This window comes from Fundulus heteroclitus, unplaced genomic scaffold, assembly GCF_011125445.2.
Source record: "Fundulus heteroclitus isolate FHET01 unplaced genomic scaffold, MU-UCD_Fhet_4.1 scaffold_706, whole genome shotgun sequence".
Taxonomy (NCBI): Eukaryota; Metazoa; Chordata; class Actinopteri; order Cyprinodontiformes; family Fundulidae; genus Fundulus; species Fundulus heteroclitus.
The window spans coordinates 39,329-60,819 of NW_023397150.1; the positions used below are offsets into that span (position 1 = coordinate 39,329).

Consider the following 21,491-nt stretch of genomic DNA (forward strand, 5'->3'; position numbering starts at 1 on the left):
GATGTGGTTAATTTAATTTAGAAACAAAAATGAAACTACTGTCAGCAATTCTGTTAAAATATCACATACTGCGGAAAGAATATTGATACTATACTAACAAATTTATATATATATATATATATATATATATATATATATATATATATATATATATATATATATATATATTCTATATATATATATATATATATATATAATTTTTTGTTGTGAAGTTAAATCTTGGCAACAAATCTTTTTTTCTATTTTTGGAAAGTCTGTTTATAGCATTATTTTATGGTTTTGTACGAGAGAAGAAAAACAAAGCTATCACTCTCATTCAAAATACAATTAAAAACCCCAAATATAGTATGACAGAAAATTTTTGTTGGGTTGAAATAGTAACTTTTTAGGACTGTAGTATAACCTAAATCCAGAAATCCAGACCAAGCATAGCTACAATAATCTAGATGTATCTTTTTCTTCCAGTAAAGAAGGGCTACTTGCAGCCACTGTGTGCTTTAATTTTTACGTTTCCAATCAATGTAAGACTTTTCAAAAAATCTATGAATATTGAATATTATACAATAAATGCAGTCTACTAGGTTTCCTTAGATAGTAAACTTGTTGACCAATTTTTATGATTTGATTGAACTTGACTTTGGCCTTGAGATGACATGTGTTGTGAATTGCCGCTATATAAATAAAATTTAATTGAATTGATTTGAAAACGAGTGACATACCAAGGAAAGCACCTTTAGGTAGTGCCAAACTGCAGGAGGTAGTGCGTGAAGGACAAAGATAATCCACAGGAATATCACAGGAACCTTATCCCTACCTGATGTGGTCATGCATAGTAAATGAAAGCAGATCTTTCCACTCAGAGACACGACACACAATGGAGGGTGTCTCAACAGACAAGATAAATATTAATTGGAGGACCAAGAAACACAACAGATATTTGAGGACTGCAACAAAAAGGCAGTGTGGGTAATTATACTCATATGTTGCTTGGACAGGATTTGAATCATTAATCAAGACATATAATATTAAAATCAAATTTTAAACCCACGAGAAATAAATCTTTGTCTGTTTTGGGTCTAAAGTGCAACAAATCACCGCAATACTGGCTGCTGGAGTTGGATGGGAAACTAAGGTGTTCTCATAACACACCATTAATCAAGACCTGTCACCACGTCTAACGGTCAACTCAATTATTTACAGCAGATTACATAAAGTCTCCACTGTCGCCTTTCTGGAAAATCTCTACAATTACTACAGTACTAGTACTGGAACAAACTTTATTTAAGGTAATATGAAAAAAGGTGCACTGCAAAGTATTAATACCCCTTAATCTGTTTCACATTTTGTCATGTTGCAATGATAAACCTCAAATTACTTCATCAAGAATACTTTATTGTCACCATGTGTTACCATGTTGCAATTGCCTTTGAGGTAGACCTCAGCTTAGCATGTACAGAAAAAAAAAACAAGTAACATGACATGCAAACAGAACAGACTTATTGTTTACATTTTTTTTCTTCTCCACACATTAGACCATGCAAAGATACAAAAGTTTGTATCAGAGTTCTGATATCAGTCCCTTAGCAAGTGATATGAGCCATGTTCCATAGATTAATCCCCCCTTCATCAATCTCAAGTAATGAGGTCATTTTCATGCAGTAATCTTGAGGCTTCATTTACAGAAAAGTGCAATTTGGTATTCCTGAAAATAAGAGTGTGCAAATAGACAATAACAGTAGTGTGATTGTAACATGATAAAGCATAAACTTCTTAGCAGGGGACGATAGCCCTCAAATCTCTTGGAAATAAGCTGTTTCTGAGTTTATTAGTTCTGGATTTGATGATTCTGAAGCGTTTACCTGATGGGAGAGGGGCAAACAGTGCATTACCCGGGTAGGTGGGATCAGTGGAGATGCGTCTGGCCCTTCCCTGAACTCGTTTGCATGAACTGAGTCTAAATCCTGTAGACGGCATCCCACAATCCCCTATGCTCTCCCCACCACCCATGCCAAAACCTTTCTTCTCCTGCACATACCACACAGTTATGCTTCATTAAGATTTATTGTGATATTCCATGACATGGAGAAACATAACTGTGAAGTGAGATATGGACCAAAGAAAATGTGAAAAGTGTGGTGTACATATGTATCGCACTCCTTTAATCCTAATACCCTTAAATCAAATCCAGTGCCACCAAATGTTTTCAGCAGTCACCTGTGTTTAATTCAGTCCCACTATAATGCCTCTGTTCTGTAAAGAGCTCATGTGTTAGACAGAGAACTTTAATGACAAGACAGCATCATTAAGACCAATGAACAGGGAAAAAGTTGTTTAGAAATTTAAAGCAGCGTTGGGTTATAAAACAATATCCTGAAGTATAAACGTCACAAAGAGCAATGTTCAATCTATCAACTGAAAATAGAAAGAGTTTGGCACCACTATAAACCTACCCAGACATGACCGTCCTAAACTAACAGGTCGCAGAGTTCATTGCTCATAGAGGCAGCAAAGAAATTCATGCTAACGGTAGAGTTAGCAAGTCCTAAAACAAGATTCATTGTTTAAAGAAAGACATATGTCCAGTGTGCCACAACCTATGTAGGGCACACTCGTGGCATGCAAGCAAAACTTAACTCTTTGGCCTGAATGGAAAATGCTACGTGCTGCACATGACCTTGGAAAGACTATCCCCATGGTGAAACATGGCAGTAAAAGCATTATGCTGCATGATAGGTTTGAGTTGATAAGCGGATGGATGATGGTAAAAACAGGATAAACGTATAAGACATATGTCTTTAGAGCTGGGAGACATATACCACAACAGACTTGCAGAATAATTGTACTGAAATGCCCAACGTGGACAGGAAATGCTGTACAGATTTGTCAATATTATAATGTTTACACTGAGATTTGTGTTGTGTGTTGACATAAGCAGCTTAGATCAGTGAAGCACGTTTTTTTTTAAAACCACATTACATAAGCATAGAATGAGCGTAATGGTCTAAGTTCAGCGTAACTTTGACAACTATCGGTCAGTTACGTTGTAGCAGGGAAAAATGTTTTGGTTCCTCCCATGTTGCTTAACCGTGTTTGAACCGAGCGCAGCCTCCGGCTCTCCACATATTCGAGCATGTGCTTCGTCTTCAAATGGTAAAGCAAATTGCTCGTAATTACCTTTGTTTGCAAGATATGTTGAGTTACTGCGACAGCAACGTATTGTTTTCTGTTCAACCTCTGATCTATTAAACCCAAACCAAGTCCAAATCGCTGACGTGGCACCATTTATTTTTACCAACTCCTCCAGCTCAGTTGTCTCTGTGCCTGCAACCATGTTTAGGCAGGTGCCATGACGTAACAGATGATAGGATGGTAGAGTGCCAATCTCTACTGTAGGCCAAATTCATATTGTTTCTACTGTCTATCGTATATACCACGTAGCCCAAAAGCATGAAAAATTCAAGCGTATTAATACTTTGCAGGGCACTGCACCTCTAGGTGTGGTTTAAGAAAGCCCGTTAAGAATTGTTCACTTTACCTTCAATCACACACTGCTCTGGTACTGGGATCCGCTTCACCAGGTCCCTGCAGAACTCTCTGATCTTCTCCATATTGTCTCTTAAATGGACGAAGAGCCCGTCAGCTTCCTCCTGTTCTGTTTCTTCTCCGTTTACCTCTTTGCTCTCAACCTTTTCTGACTTCTTTTTCTCCCCTGTGACGGGCAGGGAGTCGTCACCTGTCAGTTTCTTCTCTGCCAGGGACACTTCATTGCAGTCTGAGTGCTGATTAGACAGACTATTGGAAAAGCAGATGTCTGTGCTAGGCTCCACCCCTTCACTATCCTCCCCTGCATCTGAGTTGATGGAGCGTGAACGCACGATGTGAAGGGCCAGGCTCTTTGACCTGTTGAAAACCATGAAAAGTAAAACAAATAAATTCAATATCAAGTTTACATTATTCATTGTTTGCACCACTTCTTTGCACAATGTTTTAGGGCTCAATGGGATCCATACATTCGACATAATAACATGTTGATAAAGCTATTCTGAAACCGCAACGTTAGGCAATTCTATCTTTCACATAATTTTTTTATGTAAGACTCATGGTGACCATCAGGTTTGGAAAAATGATTTTATCAGCTATATATGCAGAAAAAAAATATGAGTTAGTTCTTTTTTCAGTGCAATGTTTTAGCCAATACATTATTGTTCATCAGCAGTATACAAGACATTTTAGAACACTCCCCAATTCACCACTCAGAATAAATGACAAGATAATGTTGCATCAAAACTAACCTGTTAAATCTCATCTCCCGTCTCTCCTCCCTGATGCCTTGGCTCAGGCTGTGGCGTCGCTGTGGTGCAGGGGACTCCTCCCCTTGCTCCCCCTCCTCCGCCGCTCCCACATCTCGTGTTTTCTCCTCAAAACTCTGGACTTTTACCTGCAGTCGCTGCTGCTCGGCCGTCCCTCCTCCTCCTCTACCAGCAAAAAGTGATCCACATGAAGATGGACATACCTCATCTCCCCTTTAACAAGAACACAAAGTTGGATTGCATGTGGAAGAAATTTTCGCTAAATCCCAGATTCAATCTTGGCTTCATTTGTATAGATTTTTGCATTGTCACATTATTTGGCTTTGCTTCTCTCACCCTTTCTTTTGTCATGTTTTTCTTTGCTTTAACTCCTGGAGGACTTCTAGATGCCCAATTGTTGTCTTTTTCTGTGGCCCAATTGTTTTACCAATAAGCCAGCCTGCATTTAATCCTAGTTCTTATTTAGGGAAACTATGTAATTTGAATACTGCAAAAGAAACATATCCATATATGCACTGTGATGTGTGCACATCAACATAAAAAGTGTTCAAAGTTGGACCGTTTTGCATGCACACTTTGTGACCTCTGTTTACAGCAAACATAATGAACAACTCACAATGAGAGTGGTTCAGTGTAATGATATTCAAGATTATTTATGAAAACCGTAGCAAGCAATAACTACAATCAAAATTTCTTTATCATTATATAGTTAATCTTCAAGATTGTCGGTTAGTCTGTAGAAGAAAAGATGGCCCATTTAAAAGATATATTTTCCATTGTACATAGGGAAATATAATAGTATGAAGAGCTTAGTTTTCTTTTAGCGTATTCAAAGGCAATGCTAATCTTTGAAATAAATAAAGACCTTTCAAGGGTTTTCAAGAACATAATGACCACTTTTCTGAACTCTGCTTATTTTTCCTACTACTCTCCACTATTTGTAGTTCTTGTCACTTTACATTTTCTCTGATTTTTCTTCTTTTTAGAAGTTACATCTAATCTAGCAATTCTGTTTAGCTGTGACACATGATACACTTAACCTGTCCTCTGGTGTAGACAAAGCAATTGGAGCAAATGCTGCTGCCACAAACTAAACGCGCATCTTTCACCCGAAATATATTTTACTAACGTCTCAGATCTGTTTATATGTTCAAGAAAAAGAGGAAATGACAGCATTAGCTCTTACAGTAGGAGAGAAACACAGCTGAAGTACCAGACCAGTGCTTCTGTGTTTTTTGTATGTCTACTCAGTCTTCTTAATCCTCCAGTTGGTCACGTCAGATAGACACTCATACTAAGTCAGGTGATAAATTTCTTTTCATTACAAGGAGTTTAACAACTTGTACAACCCACTTTCCACTGTCTCACATGCACATTCAGGAGGAGGAATAGTTGCAGCCAGTGACTCAATTGGCTCACTTCCCTTAGTAATTTCTACTATATTCTACAGAACACTTTTTTGACCAATTGGCAGTATAAAGTCAACTTTTCTGTAGTGATTTAAAAATATGATCAGAAAGGAAAGATCCTTCTGAATGTTTGTAATAAATTCATTTCATACAGTTAATTTCTTTATATATACAGTATAGGATTATTGTATCGATGGTGCTATAGAAAAAACTCCAACTGCATCATATTAAAATGAATTGAATACTTTTGCATCTTAAAGTGTTTAAAAAGTGTTAAAATAAAAAGTTGGCAACCTATAAAGCAAACAGATCTAATCATGTCCTGCATAATTATAGTTAAAAAAACGTCTAAAATGTCTAAGTTGTTTAGCGGCACCTTAAGCAAGATGTTAGAACATTTCTTCTCTGTAGTCACATAAATGCTCTGATCAGCACACGCAGACTCTGCAACTTAAGGCAAGAACATTCCGGTTTACGCATCATTTCCAACCTGCAGTAAAGGGAGGCTTTGTCCTCCAGTCGTCTTTCCAGCACTCCGGCTATGGCAGTGAATGAGTTGCTCATCCTGTAGATGTCTTTCCCACAGCCTCCCATTAACGACGGGTATCTGTCAGTCAGAGCTCTGATCTCCTGCAGCAGGGTGTGGTGAAAGCTGTGCTCCATACTGCCCAGGAGGGACACCAGGTAGACCAATGAGCTGTGGGCATGGGTCTGGAGAAAGCAACAGAAATCATGTTAATACATTGTCAGGAAATTGTTAGGGTTACCCTAAGTGCACATATAATGCTCTGAAATTTTAAAGTAGGTACGTCATCGAGTATGTTTTTTAAAAAAAGTAAAAGCACACCATACAAGCTTTCTGTATCTGTTTTATCACTGATGACATACTTAAAAAATAAGACATTTGAGTACTGAAAGAGCTTCTTAATTCAATATTACAGATCCAAATGAAGTAACACATGATTTTTTTCCACTGAGGGACAAAAAAAGGACAACTCTATTCTATTTTCAGACACAACTAAATGTATGGTTTGGTTTTTGCACTTGTTCTATCTCCTCAATGTGTTTCATAAAATTTAGTTTCATAGTTTAGGTGTAATGCTTCAATTCAGAGAGACAGGAAACTAACTCTACCTTGAAGGATATAGATTTATCTTTATAGAAGACAAGGTAATGATTAATTCAACTTTACAGCCATGGGGTTCTTTAAAAGGTGGAAACTGGGTCTTGTAAGAATAATACTGATCTTATCTTTGAATAAGCAACCTTTAACTTGAGGACTTTTACTGTGGAAAATACCCATAAGAAATAATTGTTTCTAACAAAATTAAAGGTGCAATTATAATAATAGCTAACCCTTTGAATTCTTACAAAATAGCGTAGCTCAAACCTTTCCTTAGATTTCTGTTATAATTTTCTAAGTTAAACAGTATCTATGAAACTTCAATCATTGATCTATGGCTCACTGTTGTTCTGGAGAACAAATATGACATGGAACCTATTTCCTTTGCCACTCAATAAAATGGGAAAGACTGGAGATCATGCCATTCAAGGAAGCCAGCAACCCTGCACAATTAAGCAGGTGGAATAAAAATGGTTGGATGATGTTTGTGTTGTGACTATCACCCATTTTTAAGGCTTTTTACAGATCTTTATCAAAGACGCCATGATAAAAGTGTGTTGGCTGGGGATGCTGTAATAGAGTTGATCAGGAAAGTACTCAGACGTTACCAGTAAGGTATTTTCTTGTACAGATATATTTAGCCTTGTAGTTATTTTCTAATGTTGTGGGGCTTAAAATGCCTTCAAAAAAAGAATGTGTTGCATTAAAGGAAAGCACTAGGTCTAGCAGTGTGTTTGGTCAAAAAGGTGATTATATATGTGATCAGTTTTGTACTTCCAGCCCGGTTGGAGGTGAGGTTAGCCAGAGTAAGTTTGAGCTTTTTTGTTCCTAAATTATGACAATAAAAAAACAAACACATGCAGCTGGCTCTCAGCAAACTGAGAATGTATAAACTCCTCCGTTGTCCCTAATGTGATTTCCTTCCCACGGGCCTTTATAATAACATTCACATTTCATCATCCTCAGTCTGCTTTTGTTTAACTCAACCTGCCCAGCACTGACGCAAAGCTGCTCAGCCGTTGTCTTTTCAAGGGACCGATCACACCTGTCAGCGAAGGCTTTCTGTAACCTTATTCATATTTTACATTTCAACAGCAAAAAAACATTTTCTTCCAGCCCATAAACTAAAACTGGTCAACATCACAGTAATTAAGAGCGATGTTCCACTAACAGCTCTCTCTGGCTGTGACTCTGGTCAAAGCCAAAGCCAAACATCTTCATGTGGGAATAAAAACAAAAACAGGATTTTCTTTCCTTCTTTTAAAAACTACAATGAGTCCTTTAACCAGCTCTCTTTATTGCATTTTTTATTTTTTTTAAAAAGCCAGACAAAAAAAGAATTGAAATCTGCTTACGTCCTTTAAAACCCACCGTGTAATGAGTCGAGAAGGACACGGCTACATCTGGCATGTTTCACAAGCACTCTCTGTAGAGTCACATTTATTCACTAATCCTAAGAGGAGTAGAACATGCAGAACTTGACCTTAGATTTTGGTGATACGTCACCAGGGATAGCAGCAGTTTAGCTCATTAATGGATCAGAAGCTCGCCTGCAGCTCACGCTGGAGGTAAAATAACTAGAAGGTTCGCAAGGATCATGACGTTTAATTTAAACTAAACTTCTAAATGATCCATCAAACATATAAAAAGATAAAAAAAGCCTAGAAAGTCATGTGAAGCTTCCCTCCATCATCAAATAAACAATATGATCTATAATCATTAGAAAGCACTTGGCCAGGATTCAGTCTTCTTGTGCAAGAAATCACTAATCAGCGTGAACTGTTTTAAATTAGATTGCATCACATTTCTATAAACTCCAAGAATTATGGCAGCACAATAAGGAACAGATTTTTAATAGCAAGCATTGCCCCCTTGATATTCAGAGAAAATCCTGAATATTGCAATATGATGTAATAATTTTAGATTAAAGCCAAGACAAAGTCAGTGAAGGCATTTATGGAAATGACAAAAACAACAACAAATGCTCATAACAATTAAAGTTATTTACAAAACCTCTTGTCCCTCTGGAGAGCTCCTGAGCTGGGGCATAATGTTCACGGAGATCTTCATTACATTAGATGTAATATATTACATATTAGCTGTATAAACACCACAATGATAGCACCGTTTGTTTATTTTCTTGATTTACTATTGGTGCCCACTGTCAAAAAAATATTTTATTGTCCTTTTCCGATATACTATTCTGCTTTGAAGCAAAAATACTTCCATCTGAGAAACAGAGAGAAATCCTAGATTGTTTAAAAGACAATCAGTTTTTATTCCAATCTTTTTAGTTGTTTTTTCCTAATACCACTTTAATCAGGACTTAAAAAAAAGGTTTTATAGATAGCTTTCATTTAGCTGATGTGCTCATTGGGAATATTTTGAAACTGTAATCGGATATTCCACTGAAATGAAAATAGTAATAATAACACATGAATATCCATGATTTATTTCAGACAGTGAATAAAAACACTTTTCTTTCAGTAAGACTGAAAAATCATTATCCCCTTATGTAAACGTGATGTAACATTCAATCATTACATGCTGTGTAACTTTAAACCAGAATGTATAACTTACATGGGGGATGTTTTTATTTCCTCTTTTGGTAAAAATCTGGTCAAGGTAACAGAACAATAGCAACCATTTAAAGCATGGGGGAGTCATTTCTCAGGTTGCAGCCCATTTTATAGAGGCAGACTTGGAGATTTGAGAAAAGCTACTTGGAAATAATTTAGCTCACTGGGCTAATCCACTGCTGGTGAGTTTGCTGAATACTGTACAGGCACTCAAGTTTGGACCAAAACTATTTATTGGAAAAACCTCCAAAAATTCCTATTTAACGTTTGCCGGAGGGGGACATGGTAAGGATGTCGAATTAGGTTTTCAGGTCAGAAGGGTTGTAGGCTAATTTTTGGCCTACGTGTTAAACACTGTGTGTGACAGAAAAGGAACAGTGGCACATTATCCTAAATAGACCATCCTCGTGTTTTTTTTAATCGACCGGTCAAAGCCTAGAGCCAATTGGGAATCTGTGGTAAGATTTGAAAATGTAATGTTTATAGACCAATCTGGGCTTGTGCTATTTAGCAAAAGAAAAGGTAAGCATGGATGTTTGTGGTCTTGTTTTGCTGTCTTAAGATATAAATAAAAAGTGTGGTTGATAAAAGATAAATAATTTGTGGTTATTCCAATCTTGCAATTTGGTTGGGGTCAATACAAAATCCTCCCCATGGCCAAAAGAGGGCTGCACACTAAGCTTGGACATTCCTCATCTAGACGTTCAAATAACCATGCCACAAACGTTTGAATGCAAATGCAAACCAATATGTATAAATCTACCAAATCATCCAAATCAAAACTACACACATCTTTTTAATGGTTGATATTTAAATGTCCAACAATTTGCAAAGTTAAAATGAAAAAGAGAATGCTTAAGAAGAATCCAAAGAGTTGTAAAAAAATCAGAAATGGTTTTAATTATTATAAAAGTACATTAATGAAAATATAAAAATGAACTTTGTGGCTAACTATGAACTTGCTAACAGCAAATACTGAAAAACACAAAAAGTCCCTTTAAAATGACCCCAGCGTCTCGCTGACACCGCTCTTAAAGGAGTTCAACAGCATGGAATAATTATTACAACTATTATTATTATCAGATGGCATATTTATTGCAAAACTGTTGGACTGAACTTTGTGTAAAGAGTATAATGTTTCCTTCACTAGTGATATATTCTGATCTAACAAGCAGTACGTCCACATACACAACCTAGCCATAGCTCCCTTCAGGAGGTCAAAGAAGAAAAGAAAGAGTTGTGCAATGGAGCGCAAATGCATCCCAGTGTGGGGATGTGAATGTGTGTTTATTTGAGAGCGTGCGTGTGTGCAGGGCACAGCACGGACCCACTGGAGGCAATCCCCACTGCCATCACCGAGAGGCCTCTGCAGGAGCATTTTCCAGAGAACAAGGGTTATTTTCCAAATGGTTCCAAGGTGAAGAAAGACAGGACACCGTGGTCCAAAAAAACCCGCGTGTGTGGTTGTGTGGGTTGGTCGGTGGATGAGTGGTGTGCATTAGAGGGTTCGATGGATTTGGGTTGGCAGACTGCTTGACATGAAGATTGAGCAGGAAGCAGCTTTCAGAGGAAATGTTGCCGTGGAGAACAACACAGCTTAAGAGTGTGTCTGTGCATGTGTTTACGGTATCAGCAAATATGCGAGTTGGGGGACACACACATCTCATCTGGAGACTAATATATTTTCCCCAGTCGCTAATTTTCCCAAATTGCATTTAAACTGCTTAAATAGACCCAAAGGAGGATAGAAAGTGGGCATCCTCAGTGCTAATGTCATTTTTCTTCCTGTGGGAAGCGTGGTGTGTACACCGGAGGAAGTTAGGTTTCATCATGAAGACAACCTTCTCTGACATAAGTGTATGGTGACTGATTCAGTGGGAACCTTGGCTTTACAGAAACGTGTTGAGCAGACTAGCCTATGTAAAAAGCAGCCCTTAAAGGGGACCTACTATGCAAAATTCATTTTTTGCACATCTTTCTGCTTCCATTTGGATTTCTACTGATTCTAGAAACGGTCCAACTGCCAAAAAAAGCTCCAGCCATCTTGATTAGGTTTGACTGATAAATGCTTTGCTTTGTGTCTGGGAAACAAGCCGTTTCAAAAACCTCCTGATGATTATGTCACAATCAGCGGGGACTGACTTTCCAATAGCAACCCCAGCCAAGTCCAACCCTTCACCAAGCAACCCCAGTGGTGCTCCGTCCAGTTCATCAGCTGGCTTTACCGCTGTATGCGCTGTACAATGCTTGTTTGGCATGAGTATAATTTGTCCTTTAGCACAAGCTAACGCTAACAATAGGTGATAGCCTCGTATCCATTTAGAGACTTACCACTCAGAAACCACTTGCTGCATCTTTGCTGCTTGTGCAGGAGGCTCCGCCTTTTCTGCTTCTGGGTCTGACTCCAGGTAAAAGAAGTACTGTTGTGCCATTGTGCATCTGTTTTTTAAGCCATTTTCACACATATAAAGTGCAAGAGTAAACACTTACAGCCAGCTACAGCTTCTTTGCGTAAAAGTGACAGAGCCTCATTCTGAAAGGCGTCCAAAATAGGCAGAACTAAGGATGTGAAATCGCATTACCTGAGAATGATTTTGTGCAAATCTTTTTATAAATATGATTCGTATAGCCCATAGACCTACGAAAAGAAGCATAACAGGCCCCCTTTAAGCTCAGCTTTTAAACAGATAACACCAAACAAAGAAAAATTGATTAACACTGATGCAGAAATTGTCATTGAAATTTGTGGTACAAGTTTGACTTTTTTTTAACTTCTGTATTTCAATTAATTTCACAAAACAGAAATAAATACAGAGCTGCATTTTACATCACTGTGGAGGAATTTGGCACACTTTTATTTGCAAGGTTGCTTTAATTCAGCCAGAATGAAGGGTTTTCAAGCCTGAACCGCTTGTTTAAGGCTAGATTACAGCATCTCAATCAGATGAGACCAGACTTTGACTAGACCATTTTAAAACTTTAATTTGCAGTAGGTGTTTTTGAGACATTAGGAGGTAGAATTGCTGGCATGCTTTCAGTCTCTGTTCAGCTACATAACTGAAGTGCAATAAAGGTAACAGACTGATGGACATTTTCCTGCAAGATCTTCAGGGAGAAAGCAGAATTCCTTCGGCTGAGAGCAGCTTTCATTAGTCACAGCAGGTCATTCAGATACTGAGGCAGCAAGCACACCCATTCAATTATACTACCACTAGCATGCTTTACTGTCAAAATTATCTTTTTGTGAAAAGCTGTCTTGGGAGTCAAAGATCATTAATGTTTTGTTTTTTTTTTTGGGGGGGGGGGGGGAGCTTTTGAGTTATTTTCTCTCATAGATGTCATTTTTGTCTCTTTCCTGCTGTTGAACTCTAAACCTGAACTGAGGCAAATTAAGTCTGCAGTGCTTTAGATGTTGATCTGAGTTCTTTGGTGATCTCCTGGATGAGTCTGTGTTTTTTCTTGGAGTAGTTCTGGTAGGCCCACTGCTTCTGGGAATTTCACTACTACTTGTGAATGATAGCTCTCATTGTGGTTTGCTGGAGTCCAAAAAACATTGTAAATGAATTTGTAACCATTTCTGGACTGATAGATGTCAATGACTCTGCCCCAATCTCGTCTTGAATTTCCTTAGATTGTGCCATGGGATGTTGCTCGTTCAAGTCCACAATCTGACTTTCTCAGCTTCTATTTACGTAATGGATTGATTCTGCAGGTCTGGCAGCAATCAGATCTGGGTGTGGTTAGTGAAATTGGACCAAAAGTCTTTGGCAATTCATATTTAATTCCTGATTTACAAAAGAGGGAGATTTTATTTTATACATACTCCGTTTTACTTGAAGATTTCATTTTGATCCGAATATGCCAAGTTAACAATAATTGTGCAATACTTACTCTGGTTTTATTTTTACTTCTATTTTTCCCTTTCTGATACGTTCATATTATGTTGCTTGGGGCTAACCTTTCATTAGATTACCTTTTTTTTCATTATTGATTTAGAGTGCAACTCTATGTGTTTCTGCCACAGCTGCGCCTGAAGTTCCCCATCGTGAGACAATAAAGGGATTTATTGTAGCTAGATTGGCTAAAAGCTCTATTCCCTACTTCAGTCAAATAGTCATCACACATGTGCTTATTTTACATCTTATATCATCTTGCTCTTTTCATAACATTTGTTTGATAATATGAAACATTCCCATGGGACAAAAAGCAATAACAGAAATATTTGAGGTGAGAAGTACATTTTTACAGCACTGCAGATGATTCCAGGCATGGCTGCTAAGAATGATTTACATTTATTTATTATTTCATTTTGCTCTATCAATGCCCCCTGTTTTATAGAGGATAATTTTCATGCATCTCATGTTCCAAGGAAAGGTTCCTGATAATGAAGAGGATGAGATAACAAATTTGGGGGAAGGGTTGTAAATACATTTTAGATTATCAATTAAAGAATTCAGCAAAGTGAGCAATCATATTGAAACCTTGATACAGACAAAAAAAACATAATTTTTTCTGTTCATTTTTTTCTGTTTTGTTCTTGGTCTCCATAACTGAGCTAATTAAAATATTTTTCTCTCCTTCTTCACAATTGTGCATGTAGGAGGAGCTGTCAGAATACGACCAAAATATTCTGAGCACTTTAAATTACCCTCTGATAATAGCCATACCACTATAATTAAATGTAAACCTGAATAATACCAAATCATATTAAAAAAAGGTTTTAGTCAAAGATATATAAAATAAGCACAGCTCTAGGCTTTCCACTTATTTGCATTTTCTAATGTAACAAACCATGCACAGAAGAGACCTTACTTTGCTTCACTGGGCTTCAGCCTCATATTTTACCAATCCATCTTTCTTTCAACGCAACCTTTAACCCGGACAGCAGTTTGTGATCCGCTAAAGGTGTGATCTTAAGTTTGTTTAGGACAGTTCCACTGAACACAAAGGCAGTTGTTAAACCTCCGGATCTGCCCTGTGCAGCGTGAAACAGTGGGCTTCGTACTTGGCAGAACATCAGAGGATGAGTCATGTGACTGTGCATAACATTCTCCTCCACTTATTCAATTAATAAACCCTGTCTAAGTCTGTCTGTGGACGTTTTTTTGCTCTTGGTAAACGGTGTTTGGAAAACAGGAGACAATGATATCTATTGACATGAAGTAAGACGTCTTCGTGAGACTTTATCGTGGTTTGAAACTAATAGACCAATACAAAGTGGAGCATAAGTTAGAAATGGTAGGAAGATGGCGAAGTTCTTTTTCTTGTTTTAAATAAAGTGCAATTGTATTCTAGCTCCTCAAGAGACTATGACTAGCTAGCTAACTAACAAAAAAAAAAACCTTTGGAGAACACCCTTCACTGGAGTTTCAGCTGCAGGTCTTTGACATCAAGAATGAGCAGATTTAGCCAATTCTTCTTTACAAAAGACCAAAAGCTTTTTCAGATTGGATGGAGATTGTCTGTAAACATACATTTTTAAGTCCTGTCACACATTCAGGATTTAGGTCTGGACTAGGTCTAATACATGGCATAAGGCCATTGTATATATATATATATATATATATATATATATATATATATATATATATATATATATATTACTGCACTAGTGGCTCATCTTTTTAGACAGGACGCTGACAGGAAAAGGGGTTTAACAGAGTGGGGCAGGAAGACATGTCAGGCCAGAATCGAACCCGGGTCAACCACATCGGGGGGTTAAGGCCTCCATATATGAGTGGTGCTCTCTACTCTTGGACCATCGGAGCACACCCCTTGCTGTGTCTTTTTTTAGTGTTTTTTTGTGTTTGTGGTTTAAATCCTGTCAAAGGTGCTATATAAATAAAACTTACCTACGCACTCTCACGTAAAGGTCAGTGTACAACTTGTAGCTGACGAGCCAACAACTTCTCTGAGCTGCAGCTCTCTGCGGCTCTTCCAGTATTAATTTTCTCGAACAAACCTCTAAGGCCTTTACAGAACAGTGAGATTTATAGTGAGACTGAACACCAGCAGACTCTTTCAAAAGCACTTGGTAATTGTTTGCTCTGGATTTAATTTAGGGCCGTCAGTTTGGTCTGAACACAAATGTTCACCCCAATTTACTGATTTTTGTCAGTCTCCGTTCACTTCAGAAATATCCACACTCTTGTCTTGGTATGTTATATAAATACTAATAAAATACCCTTTGTGGATTCTGCATCACAAAGCGTGGTAAAGTTCAAGCAGTAAGTCAGAAACACAAACTGCAGATGGTTTCAACTGGTAACATCTCCATCTTACTGGAAAAACCTAAGAACATGCCTTAGCACTTTTGTAGTATTGTGAAACAGTGCAGAAATGTAACATTTGTACTGGACTGGATTTAGCGACCCTCACTTTTCTCATGTTTTTGCTTCTGACTGCATGGTTTCTGATGCTCCTTCACTTCAATACAAGTTCCTTAACTAGATTACTTTAAACGTAGGACACCCTCTTCCACTCTCTTTTATAAATGTAACATTTTGTATATATATATATCTTTGTGTGTTTTACCTCACTGAGGATTCCAACGGCACCATGGATTTTGGCCACTTGACTAAGAAAAGCAGTAGACTGCTGTCCCACCATCCTCAGTGCTGGCAGAAAGCCGACCAGTGATGAAGGGCTGGCCTGGGAAACGTCCACAAGAGCACCCAGCACAGCCTCGGCCAGCGCGGGCTCACTCAGGTAACTGACCAGTTTGGGCACATGTGTACTCAGCATCTGCAGGGATTAGGAGAAATAAAGCCAACAAATACAACAAGCACACACTGCCGTTTCATTAGCCTGCGACTCAGCATCTGCACTATGCATCAACAAACCAGAGAGTAGTTAACAAAAGACTGACCGTCGGACTGTCTGAGCAAACTGAATGAATGAACAGTTCCTGCTCATTATCTGTACTGATCACACTGGGGTGCACTAGACTGAAAGCCCACGATTGTCTGCTCTGTTGCTGCCTCATAATGAGTCACGTTTTCTGAAGAAATACACTAATTCTAATGACCACTTGTTTCTCCAAAAGATGCTGCATGACAGCTGAAAATGTTTCCCATATACGTTTCATATTTAACCATACCAGTCCATCACTTCCAGTAAGGGGCATTAGAATGACAAACATTTCACAAGTGCTGTGGTGAACGCAGCAACAATGAAACTACCAATATTTATGACCGTGTGTGTGCGTGTGTGTGTGTAGTGGGGGGGGGGGGGGGGGGGGGGGGGGGTCGAGGATAAGAATAACTCCAGATGGCTGGTTTTGTTTCTTCACTGAACAAAACGGTGCATGTTTTACCACTGCGTGTTCTGTTTGCTGGTATGTGGTATTTCCCCCTCGCGTTGAATCCCAACAGCTTTGCTTCAAAGTATGTTGGATTAAAGGTGTTCCTGCTGCGCACAATTTTATCAGCTCTATTTCGTTTCCTAGTGGATTGTTCACAATGCGGCATACAGAGGGGCTCAATGGCCAGCAATTTGATTAGGTTTGACAGATAAGAGGAATTGTTTAACACATATATTATAAGATAAAAGTAAACAATAATATAAACCTTTTACGCTAATTCTGTGCTGGTCTCATCAAGAACAGCAGCAGTGGTTATAGAGGCAGGCTAAAAAAGACCATCGGCACAGAGGACCCATAAAAGTACCACACCACGTTAAACAGTTCAGGTTTTTAATTTGACATGTTATTTGTTTTAGTTACATTTAATGGCTGTTTATTGTCCGTACGTGTTGGAAGTGACACAAAATTATATTTTGTTTTTAACCTCTAGTTTTTCCTATTTCATGTTTTTATGTCATTTTGAAGAACAATTGAAGAACAATTGAAACATTTTATACACTCCAATATTGATGTAATGGGATGTAATGGGATCCCATTACATCCAATATGGATGTAATGGGATGTAATGGGATCCCATTACATCCAATATGGATGTAATGGGATCTTGTGGCACAAGATCTCCTGATATTAAAAAGGCCACATGCCTGTTATTCTAGTTAAAGTGAAGTCAGTCCAGTTGCTGATGGACAATGTCTCCCAACCAGTGCATGGAGCTGTTACAGGTCCTTCATCCCAGCAGCTTATAGCCTCTATAATCTCTGCTGTTTGCAAGAGACTCAATAGGTGTTTACAAACATGCTTATGGTTGCACAGAGTTTGATCATAAATCATTTACAATGTCTCTCAGATGCTAATGTCCATCTGCATATGCTTTAACTACTCTGGGATGTTGCTTATACAATCATACATATTGCATAGTTTTCTTACAACGTATTGTGCAACGGATCTGTAAATAGGATTAAACACTTCTGTAACAAGAAGAGCACCGAGGTGTTGATTTATAACTCTTTGAACTATGGCTTGGTGTCTAATGTATCAGACATCCTTCCAAGGATCATGAAAGAACACCCAACCCTGGAAACACTCATAGCACAAGCTGAAACCTCGGGCTTCTGGATGAGAAAATCAGAAGTATTGAAGGAGGATTACATTCGTCTGCTAAATTTAGTCAATAGCCTTAATGTCAAGGTGTTTCTCAGTGGCCCTCACCTGCCCATTAATTGTGGAGATGAGACTTTTTTTTAAGTTCTGATGCTAAACAAATGGCTGGAAAAAAACATACAAACAAACAGCTGTAACTTTCATAGACAACTTCAAAATCTTTTGGGAGAGGAGACATCTGTTCAACAGAGATGGTTTTCTCTCTAATAAGTCAGGTGTTAAAACGCCTGATTTCCAACATTTTCTATTCTGTAAGCCATGTCCCATCAGCTTTGTCCCAAAACAAAGCTCAGCAAGTACAAAAACAAATGATAAGCCCAGTACAACCAGAACAAGCCAAGATAAAGATAACCACAAAGATGACACAGAAAGAGACTACATCAGAATTACAGGAGGATTTCACCCCAGATCTCAACAGGACAAAAAGAGGACTCCCCCAAAGTTCAGTCAACATTGGTTGCATTGCTCCAAATAAAGTGACGGCTGATTCTGGGAAGAAAAAAAAATCTCTGTGGAGAAAGTACTCCAGCAGTTACAAGTGCAAAAAGGGGAGTGTTGCAAAGCTGAATGCAGGTGGAGAAAGACTAACTCCAGGTTCACTATGACATCTATAAAGACAGACTTTACAGATATAACTTAGAACTGAAAAATGCGAGGGACTCTTTCTTATCTGAGATCACTCAACAAAAACATCAATAACACTCATCCCTCATTGCCACGGTCGACAGGTTAACAAATCCTCCTCTGTCTGGGGCTTCTGAACTCCACTCCACCAGGGCCAGCAATCAATTCTGCTTACGTTCTTTATCGAGGAAAAAAAACGGTGGGAAAATCTGACACAATGGGGACTTTAATGCTGATTTAGTGTCTAAACTATGTGTATTTGCTGCTGTCACATCCAAATTCCCCCATTGTGAGACTATAAAGGTATTCTTTATCTTAATGGTGTTTTTGGGAAGTACTGTGAGTAAATTCACTCCCATAGTGGAAGAAAACACTTCCCACACAGATTGGCTCAGAATACATCACTGTTAGCATGACAAAGAACTCACCTTTTCTTTTCTGGGCAAACGATTTCGCAGATGTTTCAGACAAACTGGAAGAAGGATTTATAACAGAAACTAACTTTTCACTGATCTTTTATGGTCCAGTTCTTGTAATCCCTGCACAATTTCCGTCTGTCCTTATCCTTGATGTTTTCGTGCGTCGGAAAGTCTCTTCTTTATCATTATCTCGTCACGGGGAAGGTCTTCAAAGATCTCCAACTCAATGTGTCACTGATACACTCATACTCACCCCATTCTTTAGGGAAAGATGGTCTTGGCACTTGCAGTACACTCTGCAAAGTCCATTTCACCACTATTGCATGTCTGACATCAAAGGTCTTGATGATCCAGAAATTGTTCCTTCAGATGTAATATTCTTAGTAGAGATTCCCCTCAATATGAGAACCTTTAGATGCAAAGCAATGCGGGTACCGGCGCGCGAGCTATTTTTAGAAACACAACGCACGATGACGTCACATCACGTCTGGTACGCAGTAGGGCATGCTGCATAGTCCGCCGCTGTGTCGCTGTAAAAGAGACGTGCGTTACCCTTGGTTTACTCGGAACAAATGCTTTTTCCAAATCTAAGACCATGGTTTTTAAACATTGTTGCTATGGAACCGGCTGCAACAGCGACTCGCGAGTTCCCGCTGTCTCGGCCCGATATGAATTTGAAGGATGTTTTCTTCAAGCCTGCCAAGGCGAATGTGTGCGCTGGGACCGTGTTGCGGGTCGGCCCCTACACACCGTTCACCCCGGAAAAGTTACCAAATTCAAGTACATATGTAGCCAAGCATTTTGTCGGACGGAATGGAACGGGCACAACCGAAAGAACATTTCCTCCTGACCCAAATTCCGCAAGCAACATCAAGTAAAGGTAAGGAGTGGTTAAGAGTATTTTGGTGGCCGGACATGTTAATAAAGTAGCGCCTGCTACCATTGACAGCATTCTAGGCTATCATGGGGTAGCAGGGCGCTAACATGATAGCCTGCTACCAGGAATAGGCTTACTCAAAACATATTTCAAATGAGACAAACATTAAACATTATACCCATTCCTGGACGGTGATTGCAAACAACAACAAAAAAACGGCCCCGAGACGCTGCCTTTGATCGCCGCCGCAGAGGAAAAAAAAAAAACCAAAGCTTACCGTTCATTCAACTCGGCCCAGTTTTCCAGTCTTGTTTTAAGCCCTAGAACCTCAAGCCATCGTTTGAGCTGAAGGTTGGTGTGTTCTTCGACAGTGCGACCAGTAATCCGTGTGCCTGGGACATCGTCTTGGGAAAGTTTAACGGCTGTAAAGTCGGTCATATCTGTTATCCGTGCGTTCTCTCCTGTATGCCCTACCTAAGCGGCAAAAGGGGCGTGCTCTTGAGACGGTGACGTCACGTGCGCGGTACCGCATTGTGCTTGCACACCAGGTCCATTATTAACACAAGAAGATAATGATTTGAAGCAGCTCTTCCCCCTTTTCTTACTCTTTTATATCAATCAGAGATTATAGTTGTGCACCTTTAAGATCTCTTTGTGCATGAACCGTAATCAACCCAAGATTGGAAAAGCAAATTCCATGTTTCCAAACAAAAATTGTAACCTTGTCGAGATATTGGCCACAGTTTTAAATCTATCACCCACTGCTACCCAGCTTAATACAGTTACTGTTATTCGTAGTGTAAAAGACTAACGTTGGCCTTATAAATGACATAACAACAATTACTCACAAGTGGGTGCTGTTCTGCAACCATCTGAATAAGTCTGATCAGGTGTCGCTGCTCGGGTGTCTCCACCTGGGGCATCATTGCTGTAAGGCTGCCCAGGTGATGGTGGATGGTGTCTGGCTGTTTGGGGTAGACGGATGGCAGCACACGTAACATCATGTGGTTGCCTGCAACACATGAAAAGATACAGATAAGTACATAAGCATGCTGCGGGCAGAGAGTGTGACTGCTGCGAAAGAAAAACACACTGGTATTAAAGACGTGCATTCACTGAAAGTAGTCTTCCCTTGAAATAAATTAAGAAAAGGACACTTTAAAAGGAATACTGCCAAAGGGTTTTTAATAATTATTATAATAATTGTTAGGAGTTTGGAAAGATGGAATTCAAATGTGATTAAATGCAAAGTTGTAAAAGATTTTCATTCATGTTAAAGTCTAATTAAGAACTTTTAGCTAAGCATAGGTCCAGAACTTGTAACTTAAGTTCTGAACTGACATAAGAAGCCCACTAACTTCATTTCAGTATAGTTTGGCCACAAGCACAAACTATATTGAAATACCTTGGTCAGTTTAATTCATGAAGTGATTTAAACTTGACTATTTGCAATAGTCAAGTTTACAGAAACCTGCGCAACCATCATAGTTTGAATCAAAACTGCTTCACATGGAGGAATAGTTGCTAACAATTTGCCATTAGTCACTCAGTTCATCACTCTTAAAGGTTAGAGATTTGGTAACTATTTTGTAGGCTAGGGTACAATCCAAGGATGTTTAGTAATTC

At 38.7% G+C, this 21,491-nt stretch overlaps 1 protein-coding gene across 2 annotated transcripts in view; it reads right to left on the reverse strand.

The window, feature by feature from the left end:
• LOC118556040 (ventricular zone-expressed PH domain-containing protein-like) overlaps positions 1 to 20,881 on the reverse strand; it is a 50,319-nt gene extending 29,438 nt beyond the window's left edge. Inside the window, exons 1-5 of one of the 2 annotated variants that reach the window (XM_036133946.1) lie at positions 20,714 to 20,881; positions 15,956 to 16,165; positions 6,210 to 6,430; positions 4,293 to 4,475; positions 3,536 to 3,900 (exon numbers count right to left, since the gene is read on the reverse strand). In XM_036133946.1, the coding sequence (XP_035989839.1) occupies positions 3,536 to 3,900; positions 4,293 to 4,475; positions 6,210 to 6,430; positions 15,956 to 16,165; positions 20,714 to 20,869 (1,135 nt within the window). In that variant the 5' untranslated portion in view covers positions 20,870 to 20,881. Of the gene's footprint in view, positions 1 to 3,535; positions 3,901 to 4,292; positions 4,524 to 6,209; positions 6,431 to 15,955; positions 16,166 to 20,713 lie in introns of both variants that reach the window. The other variant, XM_036133945.1, reaches the window with a different exon arrangement.
• Between the last annotated feature and the right edge of the window lie 610 nt (positions 20,882 to 21,491).